This window comes from Rhinatrema bivittatum, chromosome 2 (genome assembly GCF_901001135.1).
Source record: "Rhinatrema bivittatum chromosome 2, aRhiBiv1.1, whole genome shotgun sequence".
Taxonomy (NCBI): Eukaryota; Metazoa; Chordata; class Amphibia; order Gymnophiona; family Rhinatrematidae; genus Rhinatrema; species Rhinatrema bivittatum.
In genome coordinates this window covers 104,759,720-104,783,611 of record NC_042616.1, presented here as the reverse complement: position 1 = coordinate 104,783,611, position 23,892 = coordinate 104,759,720, and the positions used below count along the sequence as shown (strand labels likewise).

General features: G+C 44.9%; 1 protein-coding gene across 1 annotated transcript in view; it reads left to right on the top strand.

The window, feature by feature from the left end:
• VIPR2 (vasoactive intestinal peptide receptor 2) overlaps positions 1 to 21,906 on the top strand; it is a 299,702-nt gene extending 277,796 nt beyond the window's left edge. The window contains exons 10-13 of the mRNA XM_029588516.1: positions 4,701 to 4,792; positions 14,052 to 14,181; positions 14,273 to 14,314; positions 21,265 to 21,906. Coding sequence (XP_029444376.1) covers positions 4,701 to 4,792; positions 14,052 to 14,181; positions 14,273 to 14,314; positions 21,265 to 21,438 — 438 coding nt within the window. The 3' untranslated portion in view covers positions 21,439 to 21,906. The remainder of the gene's footprint in view (positions 1 to 4,700; positions 4,793 to 14,051; positions 14,182 to 14,272; positions 14,315 to 21,264) is intronic.
• Positions 21,907 to 23,892: the final 1,986 nt, after the last annotated feature.

Sequence of the window (23,892 nt, the reverse complement as noted above, 5' to 3'; positions counted from 1 at the left end):
TCAATGAGAAACAGAATGACTGGGCAAGTCTGCTACCTTGGGCAGAATTTGCGCTTAATTCTCATATCTCCACGGCTACCGGATCCTTGGCATTTCATTTAGTGTATGGGAAGCAGCCCCGTCCACCGCTGCCAGTTCCCATTCCTGTTACGTCCCCGGTAGCCCAACTCTCTGCGGACGACATACAGCGCCTGTGGATCTCCACACGGCGTGCGCTGAACAAAGCTAGTCAGGTGGCAAAGAGGTATGCCGATCAGCGGAGAAGACCATACCTGCCTCTCAGACCGGGCCAAAAGGTATGGCTAAGCACGCAGTTAATCCACCTGAAGCTGCCATCAGCGCGACTGGCCCCGCGATTTATTGGGCCATTTCCCATCATCCGACAGGTTGGTACCGTTTCATATCAGCTTCGTCTGCTGCCTTCCCTCAAGATACACAACACATTCCATGTTTCCCTCTTGAAGCCTCTGGTGTTATCGTGGCCTTCCAGCACACCTCCGACTCCCCAACCTGTTGCTTCCAAAGACGACCTTACCTATCAAGTCCAGGAGGTCTTGGACGTGAGAAAGCATAGGAAGAAATGGGAGTACCTGTTAGCGTGGGAGGGGTTTGGCCCCGAAGAAAACACCTGGGAGCCGTTGACCATCATCTTGGACCGGGACTTGCTTGAGCAATTCCACAGAGACCACCCGTCTAGGCCCAGGCCTCCGGGGAGGCGCCCTAAAGAGGGGGGTACTGTTGTGTTCCGCGCTTGCGGAAGGCCATGAGCGCGGCCCCCTACCTTGCCCGTGACGGCGACCCCCAACGGGAACTCCAGGGGAGACCCCTGACCCGATGCCCGTCGCTTCGGTGCGGGCCCCCGCTCTGGCCGCCGGGTGGGGAGCCGTCCCTGCTCCTCCCTCGCGGCGACCTGCAGCATGACCTCTGGAGGAAATCCAAGATGGCTGCCGCCATCTTTAGGCGCGAGGCCGCGCCTCCTCATTAGATTTAAAAGGACCTGATCCCTTTAACCAGGTCCAGCTGTTCCCTATGAGCCAGAGCAGAGGAAGTATAAAAGGAGGCTTCCTCTGCTCATTCCTCGACTTGGCAACTTCCATGGTTGGTCAGGTCTACTTGCTTCGATGAGTTCTTGTGTCTTGAATCCTTGTTCCTGTCTCGTCTTGGTGTTCCTGGTTCCTGACTTCGGATTGGCTAGCGGTGATTCCTGGTGTTTGACTTCGGACTGGCAAGCGGTGATTCTCTGGTGTGTGACCTCGGACTGGTAAGCGACGACCCTCTGGCACTTGACCTTGGACTTCTTCTTGACCATCATCTCCAAGGGCCCACCTAAGTCCCAGCGGCCCGGGTCCCTACAGGCTCCTCCTGGGGGACTGCGGGTTTCCAGGGGTGAAGCTCCAGTCAGCCCTTGCACCGAAGGCTCGACCTCCCAAAGGTCCACCTAAGTCCCAGCGGTCCGGGTCCCTATGGGTTCCTCCTGGGGGGATCGCGGACTTCCAGTCTCTGGTCACGTCTTCTGTTCCTGCCTCGCCACCCGACGGGAGAACCTACGGATCTTCCTCCTAAGGAATTCCACCCTCCCATCGGCCCAAGGGTCCACAAGCCTGAGCATAACACCCTACTTATAAACCAGAAGATCCCCATATTTCATCTCTGAGAACTGCAATCCAGTTAGGTTTTGGGGAGTTCTGCATTGAATGCGCATTAGATTTCTTTGTATACAACAGAGGCAGTGCAAGCAAATAGATGTCATGCATATTCATTGTGGAAATTCTGAAAACACGACTGGGTTGTGGCCTTCAAGTTTGGGGACACCTGTTATAGAGTAATTGAAACCCCTCCTACATGGGTTAGGATATATATTAATTATATGAGGGACCATGGGTGTCCCTACAAATCAAAACCGTTGTGTGTATTTTATACATTATATAGTATGCCTCATGATTTGTTTTAGAAATAACTGAAGATACTTATTGGTGTCTCTATTGCAGTATGTTAAATTTGATGTGTCTGTAGTGTCCATAGCATTTCACCAGCAGCAATTTGAGTAGCATCACTGATAGTGGTAAAGGCACCATGAACATGTAAGCAAGATTTTCTGTAAAAAGCATTATAAATTGTGATACTGCTTATATTACAGCAGAAAGATTTAGTGGTCTGGTACTTCTCATAGAAATGTAATTGGATGGGAAATAGTGGCATCCCTGGTTGGTGGGACAAGGATATTCTCAGAACATTAATTCATATGGATATGGTGGGGTTATCATGCTGGATGGGAGTATTCTAGCTACTAATATGCTGGAGAGCCAGGGCAGCACTTGTGATACCTTATTTACATTTGGTTTGGTTGACTAAACTCATGAGGCTCTCCTCAGCTAGTAATATGGCAAGTGGACTCCATCAGCTTGATATTTGACTTGAGCAAGCTCAGGTAATCACATATCAGTAGGTTGTGTCTATGTCAGGTAAGTTAATAAAGCTGTGATGGCTATCTTGTTCAATAATGCATGTTTTGGCTTTACTGGTGATGGGCTCATGGCTGGAGGAGGGGGAGTGGGGGAGGAGATTGATCCCAGTTACATTGGTTATATAATCTAATCTGAGCTTTATATGTTACCTTTCTGGTTCATCAAAGGGCACCCACTGTGGTTTACATCAATACAAAAATATATAATCAAATGCAAATCAATGCATTCAAGTGTGGCAGAACCTCCTGGTCTGACCACCAGATGTCACTGACCTGTCATTAAAACACGGTTTGTAAAGAGCCATCCATACCCCTCAGTCCCTCCTACCTGGAGAGTCTGGTTTAGGTGCCTGAAGACTGTTTAGCCCAGCCATGTTAATACACCAGGGAGTTCAGTTTGAGGAAGCAGCCAAGGAGTAAAGATGTATTTTTTCCACACTTAGGTGGGGACTCCCATGAGAGTCAGCGTGGGTTGGAATGGTTAGACGGAGCAGCCCTGAAGATATAAATAAGTTATGTACCCTATAGAGTGACAATCTTCTAAAAAAAGGTGTTTCACAAAAATCAATAATACATTTATTTATTTTTATTTATTTAAAAAATGTAAATACCGTTGTTCTGTGTACTATCACAAAGGAGTTTGTTTTAAAAGTGACACCTCCCAGTGCACTCCCTGCCTGAGAGTCCTTCTTACAATTTACAGAAAGATAGACTTTTAAGCTTAATACCCTTTAGGGGCAAAAGAACTCCCACCAGGGGACCAAAGACCTGTGAGCCCACTCTAAACCCTAGGTGGGCAAGCACCAGTGATGGATCCTGCTGGGAGAGACAGTGAAGGCAGAAGAGATATCCAGTCTAAACTTTACTGTATTTTTTGGCTTAAGAAGAGTGGGGAAGTTTTTGGATCCCCCCTTCTCCACTGGGATTGCACTGGGATTGCATTTATTTAAAAACTTTTATATAACGTTGTTCTGTGTACTATCACAATGGTTTACATTACAAAGGAAATAAAGATACAATAAATATAAAACAAAGAGATGGAATTATAAATACACACTAAAAATCATTAACAGTATCAAATTAATAATAGTTGGTAACATAATAAAAATTAATTTAAAATAAATTAAGATAAAAGCAAAAAAATAAATAAAGGGAATAAAAAGGCAAATGGCCTCCTTTCACAAAAAATTGTCAGGCATATCATTAGAAACTCTTTCAAATCTCGCATACTTATCAGCAACAAATTTAATGAGTGTAGAGATCGTTCATATCAATTGCAGCCTTCAAAAGCCTTTTTAAAAAGCCATGTTTTAAGATGTTTTTTAAAAGATTTAAAATCAGCCTGCAATCTCAGGACAGGTGGCAAAGAATTCCAAAGCTTCAGCCTTGCAATTGAAATAGCTCTGTCTCTTACCTCACTTCAATGAGCTGATCGAATGGAGGGGACAGCCAAAAGGCCTTTATTGGCTGATACTTAATAAGTACATAATCAGATACAAAACAATTCATTAAATAATTAATACATATTAATCAAATACAAAACAATACATTATAAAAATTACACAATATTTAATAAATAACAAAACAGAAAAACAGTGTAATCAAAACACCAAACACCAAATAAACAGTTCCACCCCACTCGCTCAGTGAAGGGCTGAACAGTAAATACCTCATCAACTACCAACCACCCAACTGATTAATTAACCCATCCTCTTATCCCCTCCCTGCATAACAACCCAGAAACAAAATTTTCTTAAAGCATTCCCTCCCCCAACTAAATAGCCACTCTTGATTGTCAGCCTATTGGAAAAGGAGTTTGAAGCTAGTCATGAGTCCCGAAAGATGCATGAAGATTGAAAGATGAGAAGTAGATGGGCTCTGTTTTCAAACATGAGCAAGACAAATACTTAAGCAATTGATTCTATGGAATTTGCATGTTCACTGTTTGCATACTATTTTTGCTTTTGTTTTTGGGAGGGTGGGAGTAGTGTTCAGTCTTTGAATTCAGAGTCAGGAAATCATAAAGACTCAGGCTTGCCAAAATACAAGTGTACAAATGTGAATAGCAGTCAATTGCTTGACTCCTTTTTAAACTAGAGCCCAACATGTTCTGGCAGAAAGAACAGGAAAAAACTGAACATCACTGCAGTGACTAACCTGCTGTGCTTTTATTTTCTACCCTGCTGTGCTCTTAGTAAGAAGACTGACCTACAGAGGATCTTTTGTTCTTTCACAGGTGAATTTTTTACTTTTCATCCACATTATAAGAATTTTGCTACAAAAGCTGTGGTCACCAGAGGTTGGAGGTAAAGATCAGTCACAATATAAGTAAGTATTTCTTGAAAAAATGTGTATTACATTCAAGGATGCCACAGCATTCAAACTAGAAATGTTTGTAGAGTAGCTCAGTGCCAGTAGAAGTCCCCTGACGATATTTTCTAAGTGCTATAATGTAAAGCAGCAGTTCTGCCTGGACAATGATCCTTTAGTCTCAGAGAAACCTGGCTGAAGTCAGTTTGCTATGATAAATACCATGCGTTTATGAATGGCAATAGTCCCCGCTTTCTTAGGATTGTACTGTGGCCTCTGTAACAAAATGCTAAACATGTGAAGGATAACTTTCAAACAAATACATGTGCCCCCATATATATGGCTTCACAGAGATCTACTACAGTATTTTATAACCTGAGCATATTAGGTATGCACATACAAGCGTATATTTTCTTATGCATGAATATCTGCAATGCATTGTCATGCATACTTTTCCTACCTAATTAAAAACATACGTGATTATATTTTATGAGCATAAAAAATTATGACTTGTTTACTTTAAACCCTGTTTACACATGGAATTCAGTTTATTTTAAAGCATGTGAGCATAATTGAAATCATCAATCTGCCGAAACCTCCACCAGTTTACACAGTCCTTCCCTAAGTCATCGAGACCCTCCTGGTTCTCCCCTCTGAACTCCCCACCAGCTCACCCAGACCTCCCACCCAACCAATAGTAAACAATAATGTCTGCTATCAATTGTGCAAGATAATTAGGATTAAATTATGTGAATAAATTCCCAAATTAATACACATAAGCCTCCTATAAAAAGTAATGTGTGTGTAACTTAAGGCCCTGCCCCAGAATGCTCCTAGATTGCCCTTTTTTTTCCCAAAGATATATACATGCATGAGGGTTGCGATCCAGCCTGCGAGGAGCGCGGGCAGGCTCTCACCTTCATGCGGCCAGTCGGGCCGCTGATGCTGCTGCCTTTGCGGCGGTCCTGCTGCGGTGTCCGGGTCCCTCCCGGGCTGCCTCCTACTCCACGCGGCGAGGCCGACCTGCCGCGGGCTCTCCCTCGCGGTCAGGCTCCTCGCTGCTGCTTCTGGGCCTCCCCGACGTCTCTCAGCCTTCCCGGGGTCCTTGGCCGAAAGGGAGGGCATCCCTGCCGGTGCCCGTGCTGCAGTCTGGGTCCTCGCCCGGCAGGGAGCTGTCCCTGCCGGTGCCTGCAGCCCTTGGTTCTCCCTGCAGTCAGCCTTACCTCACTCCTGCTTCAGTCTTCGCGGCTGGGAGCCGCTAAAGCAGCCTGCCACCTCTCCAGCTTCAGGGCAGGGCTGCTCCGCTGCCTGCCTGTCTTCCTTGGATTCTCCACGTGGCCGGGAGGACGCCACCAGCTTCCAGCCTGTCTCTCCAGCTTCCTAGGGCGCGGGCGCGCGCCTCTCTACTCCTCTTCTAGGGCCAGCCAGGTGTGGCCCCCTGCTGATTCCTCCCAGGGTGTTGTCATCATCAGCCCTACTAAAGGGCTCTGCAGTCAGTCTGTCTTTGCCTTCGCAAGGAGTTGGTCACTCCTGAGATCCTCGTTCCAGGAGCTGCCTTGAGTTCCAGCCTTCTGCAAGGTCCAGTGTTTCTCGTTCTCTGTTGGAGCTTCTCGTCTCGTTTGATGTTTACCTGCTGTTCCAGTCCCGATGTCTGCTTGATGTACCAGCCCTGATGTTTGCCTGTCCATGTTCCTGCCTTCGGCCTGTCTTCCAATCCGATCCCGTGTTCCAGTCCAGTTGATGCCTTGCCTTGCCTTTGGCTGCCGGTGTGCAGCAATCCCTGCTTCAGGCTGCCGGTGTGCAGCATACTCTGCTTCAGGCTGCCGGTGCGCAGCAATCCCTGCTTCAGGCTGCCGGTGTGCAGCAAACCCTGCCATAGACTGCCTGTACTGCAGCTACCTGCCTTACCCTGTTCCTGAATCTCCTGAAAGCTAGCACCTCGTTCCTGTTCTTCAAGATGTCCTGGTGCCTCGCGGAAAGCCATGTCGTGGTCCGTGACCAGCCCCATGGGCGGGCTGAGTAGGGCGCTTCGTGATGCAAGCCTTGCACCTTGTTCCTGAATCTGTGAGAAAGCCTTACCCTGTTCCTGAATCTCCTGAAAGCTAGCACCTCGTTCCTGTTCTTCAAGATGTCCTGGTGCCTCGCGGCAAGCCATGTCGTGGTCCGTGACCAGCCCCATGGGCGGGCTGAGTAGGGCGCTTCGTGATGCAAGCCTTGCACCTCGTTCCTGAATCTGTGAGAAACCCTTACCCTGTTCCTGAATCTCCTGAAAGCTAACACCTCGTTCCTGTTCTTCAAGATGTCCTGGTGCCTCGCGGCAAGCCATGTCGTGGTCCGTGACCAGCCCCATGGGCGGGCTGAGTAGGGCGCTTCGTGATGCAAGCCTTGCACCTCGTTCCTAAATCTGTGAGAAACCCTTACCCTATTCCTGAACTCTCTGAAAGCCTGGTATCCTGCAGCAACCTCTGTCGTGGTCCGTGACCAGCCCCACGGGTGGGCTGTGTAGGGCGCTCCATGTTGCCGGTCTCGTACCTCGCCCTAGAGTCTCCTGTATGCATTATACCTCGTTCCTGACTCCACGTCTTCACCTTCGGTACCTTGCTTCTGAGTCTACGTCAGCACGTCCAGTACCTTGTCTCTGAGTCCTCGTCTGCACTTCCAGTACCTTGCTTCTGAGTCTACGTCAGCACGTCCAGTACCTTGTCTCTGAGTCCTCATCTGCACTTCCAGTACCTTGCTTCTGAGTCTACGTCAGCACGTCCAGTACCTTGTCTCTGAGTCTTCGTCTGCACTTCCAGTACCTTGCTTCTGAGTCTATGTCAGCACGTCCAGTACCTTGTCTCTGAGTCTACGTCTGCACTTCCAGTATCTCGTTTCTGAGTCTCATCTGCATCCATGTTCCAGTCCTCGCTGCCCTGGCCTCCATCCGGCCTGCCGCTTCATGCCGTACCCTGCGGCAGGTCCGAAAGGGCTGGGAACAGTTGGAGGACTGTTCACAAGACCAACATAGCGTTGTTGGGTCTTCCGAAGCGTGCAGGCTCGGAGGAGGGCCTGTCTTCCAGTCTTCACTCCAGCTAGCTTCCGTCTAGCCCATGCTCGGGCATGCCACGCCTCCCGCGGCTCCTCTTCAGACTCTCTGGCGTCGAGCCGTGGCCCAAGGGCACACACCTCTCCCAGGAGTGGGATCGCTCTCCGAGCGCTCCGCAACACATAAGAATGAAAATATGCGCCTATTTTTGATGTTTATAAAATGGCATTTATATGAGTAAAAGCTACTTACGCGTACATATATTTTGAAAATGCACCTTATAATTTGTAGTTTTGCTTTGGGATATATTAGCTTAAGCCATTTATATGCAAAATGTACTCTTGCTTATTTGTATTGTATTCCATCAAAACCAAGAACTTGTTCTTCCTGGTACTTACCCATGTTTCTTTTCTTCCCTCTGGTTTTGTCACAATAAATTCAGTACCTATGTCTTTCTCTGATGCTGTTAATGTTCTTGGAGTGGCCATCAACCCGACTCTCTCTCTCTCTGACCTCTCCACTGCCAACTCCATAACATCCACAAGATCTGTGCTTTTCTTAATATAAAATCTTGTCATCATCTCCTACACCCCAATATGGTATTTTTCCCTCTCATCTAGTCTCTGTGTTTCTAACTTCTCAATTGGACCTCTCCAGAGCAATGTAACGCATATACTTTACCAGTGTCCTGTTTCAAGATGTGAGTCTTGAGCTGTGGTGTAGTTGATACTATCCAGCTTGCATTCACAGGCTGGGTCTATGCCAACAGCAGGCAGGTATGCTACTGGCTGGGACAGAGAAGAGGTTCACCTAAACCAGCCTCTTCCCTTGCAGCTTGAACCTTTGAGTTCTGAGGCCGGCAGGTCATAGGAGGAAGTCCACAGCCAGAGAAGTGAACAAAGGGTCAGGGAAGGCAGTGGTCAGGCAGCATCAGTATCTGGGCAAAGGTCAAGGCAGGCAGCTATCAAGGCAGAGTAGGAATCCGAGCAGAAGTCAAGGCAGGCAGTGATCAAGGCAGAATCAGAAATTGGGCAGAGGCCAAGGCACGAGAAAGCAGTCACAGGAGGCAAGGAAAACAGAAGACAAGGACAAGGGAGGACTGGAGGAAGGCAAGGGACTGGGACAAAGCAGGAATGAGGCAAGAACTGGAACAAGGCAAAGAGCAAGGCGGGTAGGTATTGAAACAAGTCAAGGATCCAAGTGGCAACAGACACTGGCAAAAGCAGGAGATCCTGTTGCTGAGGCAACTTCTTGCTGCTGTGGTCCTGTTTAAATAACCTGACAGGGCTGACATTATCAGGAGCCAGGAGGCGCTGTGAATCAGTTCCCACCACAGGGCTCTTAAAGGTGAGGAGTTCATGTGAGCTTCTAAGGAGAGGCAGCTGGGACAATGACAGCATGGCAGTGAGTCAGAGCTGGCTGTGGCGTGGCTGCCATGAACAGAAGATCTTTGCAGTACCCCCCTCTTCTAAGCCCCATCCCCAAGCTCATTGGCTTAGACTTGTGGGGGAAGAAGCGATGGAACCTCTTGGTGAGCTGTAGGGCTTGAACATTCTTGGCAAGTTCCCAAATATTTTTTTCTGTACTGTACCCCTTCCATGAGATTAGGTATTGGAGTTTTCCCCGTATCCTCTTGTCATCTGAAATCCTTGAACCTCATACTCAGTGGGTGCGCCCATGGTTACCTCTGAAGTAGTGGGAACACATCATGATTTTCATGATAGTACCAGGGGTTTCAGGAGCAAGACATGAAATGATTTATGGGTCCACATGGTAGGAAGTAACTGTAGTTGATATGTGACAGCCCCAACTAGTGAAGTATTGGTAATGGTCCAATGAAGCAAGGAGAGAATTTCATGGAAGGTGATTTTAGTCAAAGATTCCATGTGCTTAATCATATCTTACCCCAGGGCTGGAACTGGGGCACGGGACTGTGTTTCTTATCTGCCCCCTTTTTGTAGCACTCAGTCATCTTGAGGAGAAGTTGGCAAGTTCTTTGCCAGACCTCTCAGAGTTTCTGGGTGGTATGTTCTGCATAGTACAGTTAGGCGTACCAATAGGGAAATCTTTGGGTGCCTCCCATACACAATGTTAAATGGAGATGATCCTGTTAATTCCCTTGTGTGGTTATTATGGCAGAACTCCGCCCATCAGGGAGACCCAATCATCCTGCCTCTTGTTGACATAGGTCCTTAGGAAGGCTTTCAGAATTTGATTAATCCATTCTGTTTGCCCATTGAATTTAGGGTGTATACGAATGAAAAGTCAAGAGTGATGTTGAATTTCTGGAAAATGCTTTTCCAAAATTTGAATATGACTTGAACTCCTCTTTCACTGATGATGTGCTCTGGCAGGCCATATAGATAGAAAGCATGTTGGAAGAAGTGATGGGCAAGTTAAGTAGCCAAGTTCATGCCAAAAAGTAGTACAAAATGCACTTTTAAGAGGCGATCCACTGTGACCCTTTTACTGTACACTCCTTGGAGGGAGGTAGTTCTGTTATAAAATCTATTGATATGTGGGTCCATGTTTTTTCTGGGATTGGTAACAGTTGCAGGAATCCCCAAGAACATGAAAGAGAAAGCTTGATGGAGGCACAATTTGGGCAAGACACAACGTATCACTGGAGTGGACATCCTTAGTTTAGTTTATTAAAATTTCTTAATCGCTTTGTGCAAAGGCTCTAAGCGATTTACAAAATAAACATACATAATATAATTATAAAACAAAACATAACATCAAAAATCATATATACAACAAACCAACAACCTAAAAGTCAGTATAGACATAAATCAAATATACAAGTACAATTTAGGTGAATGCTTGCTTAACCAGAAAAGCTTTTAACACAGATTAAAATGATTTTAAACACTCTATCAGTCTCAAAGACATGGGGATGGAATTCCAAAGCGTGGGGGCTGCCACCAAAAAAGAACAGTCTCTCATGGTTGACAGCCTAGCTGTACGCACTTCATAGTCCCCAAGCTGATCAACAGGACTCTCAAGATACCACACTTCAGGATGGAAACCCTGCACTCAGTGATTGCCGCGGTACACCGGGGAGAGTTCCTCACGTCCTTGGACTTGACGGAGGCTTATCTTCATATCCCCATCCTGTAGGAGTATCAGCCCTTCCTCCGCTTCAAGATTTTAGGGCAGCATTTCCAATTACAGGCCCTGCCATTTGGCCTGGTGACAGCTCCTCACACCTTCACCAAAGTTATGGTGGTGGTGGCGGTGGCCCTACGGAGGGAAGGGATTATGGTCCATCCCTATTTAGATGACTGGCTCATCTGGGCGAAGTCCATGGATTTGTGCCAGCACTCAGAGGAAAGAGTATTACTTCTCCTCCAGTCGCTAGGCTGCATCATCAATTTTGCCAAGAGAAGCCTCACTCCGGCGCAGTCACTTGACTTTTTGGAAGTTCATTTCGGCACCAAAGTGGGCAAAGTTTCTCTTTGTTTGGATCGAGCCCAATCTCTCCTCTCTCAGGTTCAGTGCTTTCGGAACCTCCGACTTCCCACTGCTTGAGACTATCTCCAGGTGCTGGGCTCCATGGCCTCCACTATAGATGCAGTGCCTTGGGCGTTTCCCACATGCGTCCCTTGCAAAGAGCATTACTCTCCCGTTGGAAGTCGGTGTTTCGGGAATTTCAGACTCTTCTGCCACTATCATCTCTAGCCAAGGACAGCCTGACCTGGTGGTTCAACCTGGATCACTTGCTAAGAGTGGTGGACCTAGAGGTTCTGCAGTGGGTGATCATTACAACAGATTCCAGCCTCACCGGCTGGGGGGCTGTGTGCAGACGCCAATCGATGCAGGGGCAGTGGACACCAGTTCAGTCAGTGTGGCCCATCAACTGTCTGGAGACAAGAGCGGTTCGTCTGGTGCTGAAGCGCTTTCTGCCTCTAGTCCAAGGCCGAGCAGTTTGAATCCTCTCCAACAATGCAATGAAAGTGGCGTACATCAACTGTCAAGGAGGGACAAGAAGTCTCCATGTCACTCAGGAGATGAACAAGCTAATGCAGTGGGTGGAAATCCATTTGTCCCATCTGGTGGTGACTCACATTGCAGGTGTAGACAATTTTCAAGTGGACTTCTTATGTCGCCAACGCTTAGATCCCAGGGAGAGAGAGCTGTCCCAGGAAGCAGTGTCATTCCTCTTCATGCGATGGGGGACTCCCCATCTCGATCTATTGCCACTCAATGGAAGGCGAAGGCTCCGCGCTTCTTCAGTTGCAGAAGAAGAACAAGGCACAGAGGGCATCAATGCCTTAGTCCTCCCAAGGCCGCAGGACCTCCTGCTCTACGTCTTTCCACCTTGGCTCCTAGTGGGAAAGGAGCTCTGTAGAATAGAGTCACCAGGGGCCCATGATCCTGGTAGCTCCAGAATGGCCTTGACAGCCATGGTTGCAGACTTGGTCAACCCTAGCGTGGACGGCCTGCTTCTACTGAGACATCTGCTGAACCTTCTCCGACAGGGCCCAGTATTTTTCGACCAGCGAGATCGCTTCTGTCTAACAGCCTGGCTTTTGAGCGGTGCCGGCTGAGAAGAGGAGGGTACCCAGAGGCTGTTATCTCCAGTCTTCTCAAGGCTAGGAAGTGTTCCACCTCCAAGTCCTATGTCCGGGTCTGGAAAGTTTTTGAGTCTTGATGCCAATCCACACAACTTTCTCCACATCATGCGACAATATCCCAGATCTTATCTTTCTTGCAGCGCGGTCTAGAAATGGGATTAGCCTACAATTACCTCAGAGTACAGGTGGCAGCCCTTGGTATCCTCCATCATCAGAATGGAACTACTCTTTCATCGTACCCTGACGTAGTCCGGTCCTTAAAGAGAGTAAAGCATGTGAAGCCACCGATATGCAATTTAAGTCCTTCATGGAGCTTGAATTTGGTCCTTCAAATTCTAGGTGGTTCACATTTGAACCTCTGAAGAGAGCTACCCTCAAGGACATCACTCTCAGGACAGTATTCCTGGTGTCTGTTCTGCTTGCAGAATTTCGGAGCTTCAAGACTTGTCATGTAGAGAGCCTTATCTACGTTTCACGGATTCAGGGGTATCCTTGTGTACCATACCATCTTTTCTACCAAAGGTGGTCTCATTCTTTCATTTGAATCAGTTGGTGGAGCTGCAGTCCTTCCAGGACGAGGATTCCAGAGAGCTTAGATGCCTCGATGTCAAGTGCATCCTCCTTCAATGTCTGGAAGCTACCAATGCTTCTGTTTATTGGATCACCTCTTGTCCTCTGGAATGGTCCCCAGAAGGGAAACAAGGCTTCTAAAACCACCATTGCCCGTTGGCTAAACGAAGCAATTTCTACACGTATGTTGGTGGCTGGGCATCCACCGCCAGACGTATAAAGGCTCATTCTCTCCACCTCAAGCAGCCTCCTGGGCAGAAAGCCGAGCGGCCTCTCCGCAGGAGATTTGCAGAGCGGCTACCTGGAAGTCATTACACATATTCACACATCACTATCGCTTGAATCTTCAACCACCGATCGTGGGCTCCTTTGGGGCTCAGGTCATTCGAGCTGGGCTATCAGTGGTCCACCCTACTTAGGGAAGCTTTGGTACATCCCACGGTCTGGACTAATCCTGGTACGTATAGGGAAAAGAAAATTATTCCTTACCTGCTAATTTTCATTCCTGTAGTACCATGGATCAGTCCAGATGCCCACCCTACGGATTTTTGGGGGTTCTTTGGGATAATCTTTCAGCTCGACTGTGTAATTATTTCAGGATTGGTTTGGGACTGATTAAGAGTTCAGGTTGCAAGTTTTTTGCTTAGACTTGTTTACAGTTGATATTCAATTTGTATTGATCCATGATAGTCAATTTGTATTGATCCATCCAAGGTGTTTTTCCTTATTGCTTGGATATTCTTAATACTGAAGGTTTGCAGACGGCGCACCAGTTATGAGGGACCTCCCTCTCAGTTTTTGCTCTGACTCCATCTGCTGGGATGGGGACATAACCCACGGTCTGGACTGATCCATGGTATTACAGGAACAAAAATTAGCAGGTAAGGAATCATTTTCTTTTTTTAATTATTCCTGGTTTTCAGCTATGTTCCCACAAAAGATTCTAAACTGTGTTTTCTCTATGAACCCCGAAAATGTGTTTTCTATTCATGCCACGAATACAAAAAAATTAAAGAGATGACATTTTTGCATTAATTATCAAAAAGCCTGTCATACTGTTACTGAGCTTTTAAAATTGTTTTTTTTTTTATTTCTTATGTAGGAGACTTGCAAAATCAACCCTGCTGCTGATTCCGCTGTTTGGAATTCACTACATAGTGTTTACTGTGTTTCCCATCTCCACTTCCCCTAAATATCAATTAATTTTTGAATTATGTTTGGGGTCTTTTCAGGTAAAAGTGTAAAAAGTAATTTAAGTATCAGAGAGTTCTGCTGCATTTGTTAACTGTTCAATGTTCATTAACAATATATATCTAATTACAGGGGCTGATTGTTGCAGTTCTTTATTGCTTTTTAAACAGTGAGGTAAGTTTCTATCATTATTTTATTATCAAGTATAACTATAAATAAAAATGTAACTAGAACTAGAAATGCTTTGCAGTTTGTTGATAGTAAAAATCCAGTATTCTGTTAGAATATCAACTTTTTCAGTGACCAAAATAATTTAAACTAGTCTTTTATTCGGATTGCTTACACACAGAACCAATTCTTCTAAATTCTGCCTATCTGAAACAACTCATGAATATTCATGAAACCCCTGCAAATTCTATGAATATCAGGGAATGCCCATAGATTAGGGATGTGCATTCATTTTTAATTTTTATTAAGAAATATCCATAAAACAATATGCAGTGCGCAGTGACATTTTTAACATTTTTTCCCCAAACCATATATAGAGAGATCATTTTCACTCCCACCCTCCTGTCCCCCTCCCTATCTAGACAAATAAACACAAAAACTGAAAATGAGTATCTGGTGTGTGTAGAGTGAAAATCATAGGATGGTTAGCATACGAATAGAAGGAATTCATCAGTTCACAAAACCTGGTCTCCAAAATCAGCAATATATCAAGATAAATACAATTCAAGTCATTCAATACCGAACTACAAATATTAGCAGGTGATACCTGAAGATATGCAGTCCATACCTCCACAAAGTACTTCCTGTGCTTAATCTACTGGCCTGTAGCCATTTTTTCCAGTAACATTAAAAAGTGGAAAGCATTCCTCCAAACCCAAACATTTGGAGCTTCATCAGATTTCCACATCATAAGAATGCTCTTTTTCCCAATGAGGCAAACCTTACATACAAGAATCCTGTTATCTTTACCTTGAATTTGAAAAGAAGCGGGGTCATCAAAAAGATCCCCTTCCAGGTGGAAAACGAGATTTTGTCCAAGAATAACTTTGTTATTGCTTTACAGGTCCAAAAAACATGGCCAAGTGTTAATAAATGCAAAAAGGGCAATAAATGAGGCCATTTTTGGTTCACTCTGAATGGAATGAACCAAAAATATCCTCCTACGAAAATACCTGAAAGTGTTCAGGTATTTACATATTTGTTGCATTGTAAAACAAAAATTGGCCTCCAGCAGGACCTGGTTATGGTGCTAGGGCCTAGGCCTGAGGCTTGGTCCTGGCCCTGAGGCCTAGGGCCAATGCTAAGGCCTGGTTCCGGTGTACATCATAATGATACAGTTCATGCTGGAAAATGGTGCTACAATGACATAACTATAGCACCATCCTCCAAACAGAGACAGGGTTCTATTGTAGAGAGACTTGGTGGCACAATTTTCAATGGGAAGGGGTGTGGGGGGACATGGATGGTATTGAAGACAGAGTTGAGATGGAGGGGAGAGCCATCACCGTGTATGGCACTGTGTATGGCAGCCACGGGTTGAACCAGGGATCAGCATTGACCCCCACTCAATTTCTTCTTTTGCCAGGCCTTTTTCCTGCGGTCGGCCCTTTAAGGCAATGGTGGTCCCTTGAAGTTAGGGCCGCAATTGCGTTAAAGAGCCACTAGTTGCATTGTTTTGTCCTGTGGTGTTTGGTCGCAAGACAAAAAAGCTCGCCATACTGGCCAGGATATTTTTTTAGGGGAGGGGCCCACTATTATGGTACCACTCCCTGCAATAGCAGGAGCTCTCCCACAAAAAAAAAATTGTGGTTTAGTAACTCTAGTGGTTAATGACAAACATTTAATTAGTGCAATAAAAAAGCATGATCTTTATATTTTTTTATTTGCTAAATGGAAATAACACTAATTTATTTAAAGAAAAATTTAAAAATAGAGATTATATGGGACATATGACTAAATTATTGCTTTGGTATTACATGGATACCCCGTTCCTGTATGAATGTCCCTGAGCTATTTTGTATTGGGTGCTCTTTTTGCCTGTGACATGGGGAGTTTCACCCTGGTGATATTATGAGGTAGTTTTCAATAGAGATGTGAATCGTGTCCTCGATCTTCTTAACGATCGATTTTGGCTGGGAGGGGGAGGGAATCGTATTGTTGCCGTTTGGGTGTGTAAAGTATCGTGAAAATCGTGAGCCGGCACACTAAAACCCCCTAAAACCCACCCCCGACCCTTTAAATTAAATCCCCCACCCTCCCGAACCCCCCCCCCAAATGCTTTAAATTACCTGGGGATCCAGCGGCGGTCCGGAACGGCGGCGGTTCGAAACGGCCTCCTGCAATTGAATCATGTTGTCTTCAGCCGGCGCCATTTTCCAAAAAGGCGGCGCAAAATGGCGGCGGCCATAGACGAACACGATTCGACTGCAGGAGGTCGTTCCCGACCCCCGCTGGACTTTTGGCAAGTCTTGTGGGGGTCAGGAGGCCCCCCAAGCTGGCCAAAAGTTCCTGGGGGTCCAGCGGGGGTCCGGGAGCGATTTCCTGCCGCGAATCATTTTCCGTACGGAAAATGGCGCCGGCCATACGCGTCCGCAACCCCCGCTGAACGACCTCCTGCAGTCGATCTCCTGCCGGCGCCATTTTCCGTACGGAAAACAATTCGCGGCAGGAAATCGCTCCCGGACCCCCGCTGGACCCCCAGGAACTTTTGGCCAGCTTGGGGGGGCCTCCTGACCCCCACAAGACTTGCCAAAAGTCCAGCGGGGGTCGGGAACGACCTCCTGCAGTTGAATCGTGTTCGTCTATGGCCGCCGCCATTTTGCGCCGCCATTTTGGAAAATGGCGCCGGCTGAAGACAACATGATTCAATTGCAGGAGGCCGTTTCGGACCGCCGCCATTCCAGACCGCCGCTGGATCCCCAGGTAATTTAAAGCATTTGGGGGGGTTCGGGAGGGTGGGGGATTTAATTTAAAGGGTCGGGGTGGTTTTAGGGGGTTTTAGTGTGCCGGTTTTCCTGCCCTCCCCCTTCCCCCGATTTACGATTTTTTGACGATAAATCGGGGTAAGTGGTATTGTATTGTGGCCCTAACAATTTTTGACGATTTAAAATATATCGGACGATATTTTAAATCGTCAAAAAACGATTCACATCCCTAGTTTTCAAACAGAGCACTGGAACAAAGTTCATACATACTTGTCCATAGGTTTTGGACAAGCTCCTAGAAGAAAGGTCCATTAACCATTATTAAGGTAGAGATGAAGAAATCTACTACTTATTCTTAGGATTATCTGCTTGGAATCTATCTACCTCTTGGGATCCTGCCAGATACTTGTGACTTGGATTGTCCACTGTTGGAAACAGGATACTGGGCTTGATGAACCCTTGGTCTGACCCAGTATGGCAAGTCTTATGATATTATGTAGTTTTTTACCAATGGCGTGAGGAAACAAAAAGAGAATAGATGCCCAAGGGTCTTTTCCAAATCTTTAATTGGTGGACACGTATGTAATTAGTTAAAATAGCCCAACTAGCGAAGAGTTTCGCCACATTCCAGTGGCTGCCTCAGGGGCTTAAATAAGAGCTCACTGAATAAATCTCAATTTATTTCAAAAAACATCCGCAGTATAGACGTATCTTAATTAAACACCATTGTGCTTAAGCCTCTCCCGGTTCCATTCTCTAATGGCGCCACATACGTGTTTCTGCGGGTCAGAGTGTGCAGTCTGTACTGCGGATGTTTTTTTAAATAAATTGAGATTTATTCACTGAGCTCTTATTTAAGCCCCTGAGGCAGCCACTGGAATGTGGCGAAACCCGACGCGAGTCGGGCTATTTTAACTAATTACATACGTCTCCACCAATTAAAGATTTGGAAAAGACCCTTGGGCATCTATTCTCTTGTTGTTTCCTCAAGGCGTTGTTTGATTGCCTACCTTGCTGTTTTCTGGGCCCGTCCCTTTTTTACCAATGGGCTTTGCATCAATTTTCAGAGTGAATACACACCATACTTGCCCTTTGAAAATTGCCCTGGGGACAAAGTACTCCCAATTACTTGCTTTTTTTTCTGCGGGTTGATTTTTACTGGGAAAGCAAGTGCATATATTAGAAAATAGCATCTGCTCATATAATTTTCCTCCTCTGACCTAAGTATACCTCCAGGAATGCCTCCTCTCCATGCTCCTAAAATACTTTTTTGCAGCATTGAAGGAGGAAGGATTTCAGACAGCCAATCAATATGGATAAAATGCTTTTGGTCTGCATGAATTGCATCCATATACATAATTGTTCTTCTTATCATTATGCACCTTTATTAAGCACTGCTACCAAAAGGCTTGGGGCAATTTACTAAATAGAATGTAATCCAAATATGTTTAATATAAAACATATACAATACATAGAAAATTACATCATAAACCTAACCTATCTCTCATAGCATAGCATTGTGAAAGATAATCTGTACACGCTATCATACAAAACACAATAATCCTGGATAAAATACCCAATAAATATATCCCCCTCATCCTGCAGTAAAAATTATAATCCTATGCAATGGGCACAATAATCAAAACTGCCCATATTGGTGCAAACTCTGCTGGTAATTTTACCCATGAGGTTTGCACCAATAATCAAAGCAAAAATCCGCAATGGCTTTTGCTTTGATTATTGTCCCATGAAAATTTAACTCCATGGTTAAATTTTCCATCAAAAACTGCACGAGTAGGTTTGAATAATCAAATATGCGTGCATAGGGCTTCTCTCCGCCTGCCTCCCTCTCTCTTCCTGCACCAATTTTTCAATCTGCTGGCAAAACATAAGAAGATAAGAACATTTATTTATTTATTTATTTAACACTTTTCTATACCGACCTTCATGGTGGAGACCATATCAGGTCGGTTCACATCGAATAGGGGAACTGAACCAAGAACAGTAACCAAAAACAAAAGGTTGAACATGAAAAAGCAAAGTTACATTTAACAGGGAAATTAAACTTGGAGGCATAGACTGCTGGAAGGAAGGAAAGGCTAGAGATAGCGGAGAAATTATTAGAATAAACAGAGCAGTCAGGAGGCTCTTATTCTGGGCTTAGGGGTAAAATGGAAATCCATTCTGTCGACTATTGTGTGTCATGGGTATCTGAGAAGGCTTGGCGGAAAAGCCAGGTCTTAAGTTTTTTCTTGAATGTTGGTAGGCAGGGCTCCATTCTGAGGTCAGCTGGGATGTCGTTCCAGATAGTTGGGCCTGCTGTTGAAAAGGATCGGTCTTTAGTTGAGATGAGGCGTGTGGCTTTTGTAGGTGGGGTCTGTAGGGTTCCTTTATATATTTCTCTAGTCGGTCTGTTGGTGAGGTGGAGATTGAGGGGGAATTCAAGGTCCAGATGCAAGTGATTGTAGATGACTTTGTGGATTAAAGTGAGTGATTTGTGGAGGATTCTGTACTTCACTGGGAGCCAGTGTAGGGTCAGACCAAGGGTCCATCAAGCCCAGCACCCTGTTTCCAACAGTGGTCCAGGCCATAAGAACCTGGTAAGTACCCAAAAACCAAGTCTATCCCATGCTATTGTTGCTAGTAATAGCAGTGGCTATTTTCTAAGTCATCTTAATTAATAGCAAGTAATGGACTTCTCCTCCAAGAACTTATCCAATCCTTTTTTAAACCCAGCTACACTAACTGCACTAACCACATCCCCTGGCAACAAATTCCAGTGCCTAATTGTGCATTGAGTGAAAAAGAATTTTCTCCAATTAGTCTTAAATGTGCCACATGCTAACTTCATGGAGTGCCCCCTAGTTTTTCTATTATCCGAAAAAGTAAATAACCGATTCACATTTACCTGTTCTAGACCTCTCATGATTTTAATCACCTCTATCATATCCCTCCTCAGCTGTCTTTTCTCCAAGCTGAAAAGTCCTAACCTCTTTAGTCTTTCCTCATAGGGGAGCTGTTCCATTCCCCTTATCATTTTGATTGCCCTTCTCTGTACCTTCTCCATCGCAACTATATCTTTTTTGAGATGCGACGACCAGAATTGTACACAGTATTCAAGGTGCAGTCTCACCATGGAGCGATATAGAGGCATTATGATATTTTCCATTTTATTCACCATTCTCTTTCTAATAATTCCCAACATTCTGGTTGCTTTTTTGACTGCTGCAGCACACTGAACCAACAATTTCAATATGTTATCCACTATGATGCCTAGATCACTTTCTTGGATAGTAGCACCTAATATGGAACCTAACATTGTGTAACTATAGTATGGGTTATTTTTCCCTATATGCATTACCTGCACTTATCCACATTAAATTTCATCTGCCATTTCGATGCCCAATTTTCCAGTCTCTCAAGGTCTTCCTATAATTTATCACAATCTGCTTGTGATTTAACTACTCTGAACAACTTTGTATCATCTGCAAATTTGATTACCTCACTCGTTGTATTTCTTTCCAGATCATTTATAAATATTTTGGAAAGTACAGCTCCCAATACAGATCCCTGAGGCACTCCACTGCCCACTCCCTTCCACTGAGAAAATTGTCCATTTAATCCTATTCTCTGTTTCCTGTCTTTTAGCCAGTTTGTAATCCACGAAAGGACATTGCCACCTATCCCATGACTTTTTACTTTCCCTAGAAGCCTCTCATGAACAACACATATACTTTTAACCGCTGACAAGTTGGGCAATATTCAAAGCCCCTATTTTAATGGGTAAATTGCATTTTTACTTCCCAAAAGAGCTTTGGATTTTTCTCTGTCTGTGTGAATAAATGAAGGACTTCACAGTCCAACACTGTTAATCTGGCATTGTTTTTACAACTGCTAAAAATTTATCACAATTTAAAAACTACACATAGTGATATAGTCAGGAGCTTTAGAATAACATATTATTATGTACCACATGAAATGTCTCTTATGCTGGAATGCTGCAATCAAATGCCTTCTGGACAAATGAAAGCACAAAGCAATGCTTTCTATAAGATGCCAATGTTATGGAATACAAGAAACATTCTGATCAGGGGCATACCTTCTACCTAGTAGTCATTCACAACAAGACGGATCCTTAAAAGACACGTCGTATAATATGTTTGCCTAGTTTTTAGTTTGTTTTACTTTTAGGTGCAAGGAGAGCTGAAAAAGATGTGGCACAATATGCAGCTCAACCAGAAGAAGGACCACGATTACAGACTGCACAGCATCTCTGTTTCTCGGAACGGCTCTGAATGCACCTCACAGTTCCACCGAAACTCCAGGGCCCAGTCCCTTCTGCAAACAGAAACCTCAGTGATGTGATACCAGAAAGTATATGATGAAAACTTCAACTAGCGACTTTCTCATAGCCTAAGCAGCTAACGTGGTATTTGCCAGAAAATGTGCATGTCCTTTGCAATCAACATTTTTGAGAAGCGAAGTAAATTCAATGAATCGACAATCGAGTAACAAGCGGACATCACACTTGATGGACTCTGTGCTTTCTATCATATTACATGTATATGTGCTGTTGTTGTTTTTACCAGAAGTGACTAGGCTGAGTATATATTATTGTAAAGCTGCAGATTCCCTTATGCATTTCTTGTTTTATATTAAGTACATCAAATCTCTATTGTATGTTTAACGGTGCTTGCTTGTGTATGCTGCTTTATTGTCCAGTTGAACAGTAACTTAAAAATTGCTTCTGTATCTAGAAGATATTTATAAAATACTATCACAGGAGACAGCACAAAAAAAAATCTAAATCAGAGGTCTTTAAGTTATAAAATGGATGGACAAGGATTTACAAGAAAAAGTCTTTCAAAGATTTTACCTGTTGAGAAGACCCTTCAATAATCACTTTGAAATCTTTCATTGATTGCCACTGACCCTATAGACCTGGCTAAAAGATGGGCCTGGAAACTGCCAAGATCTGTCCCGAGGCACCAATGGCCATCAGTCCTCAGACATTGTTGCCAAGCAACTCTTGCCTGCTGATGAAAGCTCTTCCATTTATATGGCCAAGAAACTGCTTTGAAAAACACCTTGAGCCTCCAAATGCAATTTTCCTCTCTGTGTACCAGCTTGCGTTGAAGAGAAGGCGCAGTGCAGAAAGTATAAATAAAGTGAAAAATACCAGGTTGAATGAATGGCATATTCTTACTAATCCTGAAGCAATGAATATGCTATAAATGTTCAGTTTGTTAAATGGTTGTATGATCATAAAATTAGAAAAATACCTTTTCTGTTTTAATTTACAGAAATTAAAATGCTGAAAACAGCCAGTTTGAAAATTGTCTGTAACAACACATAAGAAAATACATAAAAACATAGAAATATGACAACAGAAAAAGACCATACTGCCTATTTAGTCTGTCCATCCACTCAATTGTTCAGCTCTACAATCCCTACCACTCCCTCATAGAAACATATGCAGTCACTGGCTGGATTGCAAAGTTAACCAGATAAACCTATACAGCTAACTCTGGAAGCATATTCACAGTAGTGCAGCTGTTGAATATAGATGGCTTTCTTAAAGATAGGCAGATAATTTTATCCGCCTAACTTTAGAACAGCTCTGCAGCATGGCTAGAGTTAGCTGGATATGATATCCGACTAAGGGGATCATTTTTCAAAGCGATCACTAAAAAGGGGCGGCGTCAAGACCGGAACAGGAGGAGTCTGGGCGGCACCGGGGCGGACGCCGCGAAGACATCGTGGACAGCGAAAAGGTAAGGAGCCTTTTCGCTTCCAATTTCTCGCCCAATAGCACCACCTTTCACGATGGCGCTATTGGGTGCGAAAGCCGGCAGCGATCACACCGCGGTAGATTAGAAAATCTAGGCCTAAGTCTGAATATCAGTTAGCCCAATAACTTTGCTGGCTAACATAATTCCTCCCAGAAATGCCCCTAAATTATCCAGTTAAATTTTAGCTGGATAACTTGTGAGTTATCTGACTACATGCCTCTGAATATGGACCTCGTAGAATTTTGAAATGTATATGTAATGTAAGATCAAACACAGGAGGAAGAAAGTCAGCCCGTGATTAGTTTTATTTAGCTTCAGGAGATGGGAAAATTACTATAGAATGAAACATACTAATACCAGTACCAATGCATGCTATTATTACATGCAGTATTTTGTAGGGATGTGAATCGTTTTAGGATGATTAAAATTATCGTCCGATAATTTTAATATCGTCTTAAACCGTTATGGAACACAATACAATACAGATTCTAACGATTTATCGTTATAAATCGTTAGAATCGTGAGCGGGGGTCAGGGAGCGATTTCCCGCCGCGAATCGTTTTCGTACGGAAAATGGCGCCGGCAGGAGATCGACTGCAGGAGGTCGTTCAGCGAGGGTTCCGGCGCCTCGCTGAACGACCTCCTGCAGTCGATCTCCTGCCGGCGCCATTTTCCGTACGGAAAATGGCGCCGGCCATACGCGTATGGCCGGCGCCATTTTCCGTACGAAAACGATTCGCGGCGGGAAATCGCTCCCTGACCCCCGCTGGACCTCCAGGAACTTTTGGCCAGCTTGTGGGGGGCCTCCTGACCCCCACGAGACTTGCCAAAAGTCCAGCGGGGGTCCGGAAGGACCTCCTGCCGTCCAATCTTTTTCGTCTATGGCCGCCGCCATTTTTCAGCGCCATTTTGGAAAATGGCGCCGGCTGAAGACGACAAGATTCAGGAGCAGGAGCCCGTTCCGGACCGCTGCCGTTCCGGACCGCCGCTGGACCCAGGTTATTTAAGTTATTTGGGGGGGGTTCGG